The sequence below is a fragment of the Acanthamoeba castellanii genome (genome assembly GCF_000313135.1).
Source record: "Acanthamoeba castellanii str. Neff unplaced genomic scaffold scf7180000084700, whole genome shotgun sequence".
Classification (NCBI taxonomy): Eukaryota; Discosea; order Longamoebia; family Acanthamoebidae; genus Acanthamoeba; species Acanthamoeba castellanii.
The window spans coordinates 5,881-10,893 of NW_004457441.1; the positions used below are offsets into that span (position 1 = coordinate 5,881).

At 59.0% G+C, this 5,013-nt stretch overlaps 3 protein-coding genes across 3 annotated transcripts; 1 reads left to right on the forward strand and 2 right to left on the reverse strand.

Annotated features, from left to right (window-relative positions):
* Positions 1–235: 235 nt before the first annotated feature.
* ACA1_132120 (uncharacterized protein) lies at positions 236–927 on the forward strand (the record flags this gene model as incomplete). The annotated part of the gene is given in 3 exon segments (XM_004338984.1): positions 236–458; positions 657–766; positions 778–927. The coding sequence occupies 3 exon segments, from the start codon at positions 236–238 to the stop codon at positions 925–927; spliced, it is 483 nt and encodes a 160-aa protein (XP_004339032.1).
* A 53-nt stretch (positions 928–980) lies between these two features.
* Positions 981–1,528, reverse strand: ACA1_132130 (uncharacterized protein; the record flags this gene model as incomplete). The annotated part of the gene is made up of 2 exons (XM_004338985.1): positions 981–1,103; positions 1,190–1,528. The coding sequence occupies 2 exons, from the start codon at positions 1,526–1,528 to the stop codon at positions 981–983; spliced, it is 462 nt and encodes a 153-aa protein (XP_004339033.1).
* A 712-nt stretch (positions 1,529–2,240) lies between these two features.
* ACA1_132140 (uncharacterized protein) lies at positions 2,241–4,959 on the reverse strand (the record flags this gene model as incomplete). Its single annotated transcript, XM_004338986.1, has 11 exons — positions 2,241–2,559; positions 2,725–2,863; positions 3,020–3,155; positions 3,277–3,438; positions 3,561–3,681; positions 3,786–3,823; positions 3,889–3,979; positions 4,157–4,250; positions 4,382–4,427; positions 4,625–4,727; positions 4,799–4,959. 11 exons carry the CDS (start codon positions 4,957–4,959, stop codon positions 2,241–2,243), a joined length of 1,410 nt encoding a protein of 469 aa, XP_004339034.1.
* Positions 4,960–5,013: the final 54 nt, after the last annotated feature.

Consider the following 5,013-nt stretch of genomic DNA (forward strand, 5'->3'; position numbering starts at 1 on the left):
GCCCTCTAACCTGCTCGTGGACAAGATCAACGGCAGCTACGCGATCAAGATCGCCGACTTTGGCTTCGCGGCGCACACCCACGGCAACACCACGGTGGCCACCACCCAAGCGGGCGGCACCCCGCTGTGGACCGCGCCCGAGTTCTACGCGCCCGCGACCGACCACCCATCATCACCATCATCGACCACCGTGCGACCGCAGATCACCAACAAAGCCGACGTGTTCTCCTTCGCCATGGTCATCTGGCAGGTGCTCACCCGCAAGCTGCCCTACGCCGATGATCACGACGGAGGCAGCGGCGGCGACCACCAGAGAAGAAACCTGCACGGCGTGATCGAGGCCATTCTGGCCAACCGCCGCCCACCGATCCCCAGCGACTGCCCACCAGATCTGGCGGCCCTCATCAAGAAGTGCTGGCACCGCAACCCGGCCAAGAGGCCCGATATGACCGCAGTGAGTATGTTCTTTGGCGGCATGGTGGGGATGAGTGAGCCATGAAGCGCCCAACGGGGCATGTGGTTCAAAATGAGTCGTTCCACCTGACTCGCCCCAAAAGCACGTAAAATTTCGAAAAAAAGAAGGACAAGAGGCCCCATGTACGCAATGAACAGATGAGAGGAGTAGTGTTGCTGTTGATTTGCGTGGCCTCTCGCAGTTTCGCTCTTCTGGCACAGCGGCCTGGTGGAGTGGCCTCTTCACCGCACCTACCCCGCTCAGCTGCCCGTCCAGCGTCAGCTTCAACGAGCTGCGGCCCGACCCGAGGCTGTGCATGCCAGGTGGTCGACCAGCGACTCAACGTGATCGGCGTGCGCAACCTCAAGATCGCCGACGCGTCGGTGCTCGCCGCGCAAGTGGGCGGCGGCAACGCGTTCACGGCCAACGTGATCGGCGCCCGTGCGGCAGACTTTGTGCTTGCCGACTTCTGAGTGTTTTAGGCTGTGTGTTGTAGTTCTATTTAATTCATAACACCACCAATTAATCAGTAGGGGCGGGTGTATTTGGTCAAGCCGCCAGCGAAGGCAATGCAGCCATTCGCAGCGGGGGCGGGGAACCAAGTGATCTTCATGAAGCCCGCGTCGACCACGTCCACCACCACGTTCGTCTGCGCCCAATCACAATTTTCAAAAAAAAGGTTAATAACAACGAAAAAGTACTGAAAGACGGGTTAAGATCCGATGTGGGTCGTACGTAGGAGCAGAACACGCTGGGGTTGTTGATTTGCCACAGGGCACCCTGGCCGAGGCCGTAGCCGCCGTAGAGAGTGGCCTTGATGGAGTACTGCACGCTCGACCTGGTCGAGGGCAGCAGCAGCTGGTTGCCCTGCTGCACAAACTTGGCGGTGTAGGTCTGGCCGTTGTCGTCGAGTGCCGACCACACGCCGGAGAGATCGCCCGTCGTGTTGGCCTGGAGAGCCGCGCCGGAGAAAGTGGAGCTGTGGGTGGCGCCGGTGGCGCTGGCCACGGCCAAGCAGCAGGCGAGAGCGAGGAGGGCAGCGATGAGGGAGGAGGAGGAGGAGGAGGAGAACATGTTGGTGGGGTGCGGAGAGTGTGGAGCACAATGCCGGCTTGGCCGTTTTTATGTCGCACACACGCCCGCCCCGACATTTTCTAGGCGTGTGCCAACGCCGGATTGGGCAAAGGTGTTGATTGTCCGGCCACCCAATGGTAAACAAGCACAACATTAAATTCCCAATAAGCAAGCTCCGCCGAGGGGACCGTTTCCCCCCAAGCAAAACACGAAATTTACAAGCAAGCAACAATGATTGGCGGAGGAGGTCACTTTCAAGAACGCCAACAAGTCCAACAGGCCTCCCCCAAGCTCAGGGACACATTCAAATGATTATCACAGGCAATGGAGAATCAGAGGGAATGGAGGTGTCAATGTGGGTACCTACAACAAGTGCATGGGGAACAGGCCTTCAACCCAAGGGCCGCCCTGCGGCCGTACCTGCACTACAACGACTACTGGCCGGGGCTGACCCCCTTCGACTGGCGGGCCGGCCACTTGCTCCACGTGCGGGAGCCGCTCAACGACCGAAAGGATGCGGCGCAGCTCCAGTGGTTTGTGGACGAGTTCGCCAGGAGGAAGGCTAATGATTATGATATATATTTATCATAAAAACATTAATCGTGTGCATATATCCCCGTACTCATGTGGTCCCCAACACAACACACATAGCCACGTCAGCGAACGCACACAACACACACGTTTGACGGTGTGCGTGAGCGTGGACGAGAAGCTAGCCGCGGTAGAGGAGGGGTGTTGTGTCGGACTCGGCGGCGGCGGCGTGAGCGCGAGGGTCGCCGAGCGATGGGTCGCCTCCGGTGTTTTGTCGGTCGCCGTACGAGCTGGAGCTGGAGTGGTTGTCAACGTTGTGGTAGTGGTTGTTGCTGCTGTTGTGGTAATTGGTGTTGCTGTAGTTGTTGTAGTAATAGTGATCCACGTCCTCGTCCTCGTAGTCCTCCTCCACTTCGGTCGGCAGCTGGTGATGGTGCCGCAGCACTGCCGCGTCGCGCGCCCAAAACCGCCGGAAGATGAAGTTGTGCACCTTCGAGTACCTGTCCCACACGACACACGCGACACACACACACACGAAACACGACACACACGACACACACACGACACACACGACACACACGAAACACGACACACACGAAACACGACACACATGCTTGAGGTGTGAGCGCGTGGACGGAGAGAGGACGCGGAGCGTGTGTGCGTACCAGAGCATGAGAAGGAGGAAGAGGATGAAGGAAGCCAGGGCCGAGTAGCCCATGAGGGGCCAGAAGCCCACGGAAGGCAGGTCGTCCAGGTTCATCCCCATCAGGCCGCCCACCAGCACCAGCGGCAGCGTCACCGTTCCTGTGCGCCGCGTGTCGTTGTGAGCAACGCACACGACACACAACACACGACACACGACACGCACAGACGCACGCACCGCACGCACGCACACAACAACAACCGCACACAACAACAACCGCACACAACACGACACGATAGGAGGAGTGAAGATCGAACCGGCGATGGAGATGAGAGTCTCGAAGCGCTGCCGCCGGGCCTCCTTCATGCTCTCGATCTTGCGTCGCGCCAGCTCCCGCTCCTTGGAGTTCTTCTTCTCTTCTTGCTTCTTTCTCCGCTGTTCCTCCATGTACACCTGCGCAACACGACACACACACGACACGACACGACACACGACACACGACACACGACACACACCGGTTGGAACACGACCACAACGCGTTGGGGAAACAAAGGGAGCGAAAGGGAGAGGGCACCGATTCGACGATGTTGAGCACGTGCTCAATTTCCTCCCTGATCTTCTGCTTGCCGCTCGGAATGCTCAACACCTTTCTGAGGGTGGTGAAGTACTGGGCATATTCGGACATGCCGCTACACACATCGCTCGACATACCCAGGGAGTACTTGATCATTTGCATCTGCGCGTGTTGCGTGTGTCGCGCGTGTTGCGTGTGTCGTGTGTGTCGTGTGTGGAAAGGTGAGATAACAGAACACGCAAACACGCCTCGCCGCACACGCGTGTTTTTTCCAATGCCGGTACCGCGACGGAGCGTAGCCGGAGCCTGTCCTTCTCGAGCTTGTCAAAGGTCGACAGGTGCAGGTGCTCGGCCACCTTGGCCGACATGTGCGAGAGCTCCGACAGAACACTTCCCTCGCCCCGCCTGCGTCATTCGCGGGTCGTGTCGTGTCGTGTCGTGTCGTGTCGTGTGCGGTGTGAGAAACAAAAAGACGAAGTTTGCGTGTGCGTGTTCGAGAAGTGGCGTACGTGTGCACGTCCAACAGGAGGTAGATGCCCTGGTAGACCTGCAAAAATAAATAAATAAATAACACGAGAATTCGGTGTAAAGGCAGCCAACTCGGTGTCGCACCTTGGGCCACGTCACGCATTCAAACAGCGGATTGGAGTCCTCGGTGAGCCAGCTGAAGGAGACGTTGCCTTCGACCGACACACCCAGGTATCTAGTGAGCGACACGACACGACACGAACACGCACACCGCACACCGCACACCGCACACCGCACACCGCACACCGCACACCGCACACCGCACACCGCACACCGCACACCGCACACCGCACACCGCACAATAAGGTCAGTGGGGCAAGAGGTCGAGGCCTCGAGTGAACCGGGGTCGGACCTGTTGCGGCGGTGCGGCAGGATCTTTTCCAGCGTGTGGTGGTTCGTCGCCTCCGGGAGCAGCACATCCGGCGTCATGCTGCTCACGTTGAATGCTGGTCGTACACACGGCACACACACGACACACACACGACACACACACGACACACACACGACACACACGACACACACAGTGACCCATTAGTTTATCTCTGAGAGAAGAGGTTGTCTGTAAGTGGAATGGTACCTCGTGTGAGATGGCGCAGATAGTCGCGGAGATCTCTCTTGGTGGGCTGCCTGTCGATCACCACCACCGTGTGGTGACTGGCGTACTATTGCCCCCCCCCAATGGCTCGCGTCAGTTGTGTCGTGCGCAGTGTGTGCGTTGTGCGTTGTGCGTGAGTGCGGTGAGTGCAGTGTGTGCGGTGCGGTGTGTGCGGTCGTGCGTGTGTTTCCGTGGTTAGTAGAGAGGGTCGGAAGGAAGGCGTACGGCAGAGTAGGAGATGCGGCGAGGTGGGTGGAGCGAGTTCTCGTGCGGCAAATGGACCAACCAATTTCCGATGCAGCTCAACGATGCGAAGCTGCCTTCATAGCTGTGAACCCGCGACACGACACGACACACACGACATACCACACACACGCGCGGTCACACGGTGGCCAGCACAGTAGAGGCGCGGGTCCGAGGGGGACGTGCATAGGGTGGGCCAGCTTCCCCAGGGAGTCGAGGTGCGCGCTCGCATAGGCGCCGCTCGGCTTCTGGGCGTCCTCCTGGCCCAGCGTCCACCCGTAGAATATGCCCCGCACCTTGTGCTTGAACTTGGCCATGTAGAGCCACCTGATCACACCTTCAATAAGCACGACACGACACGACACGACACG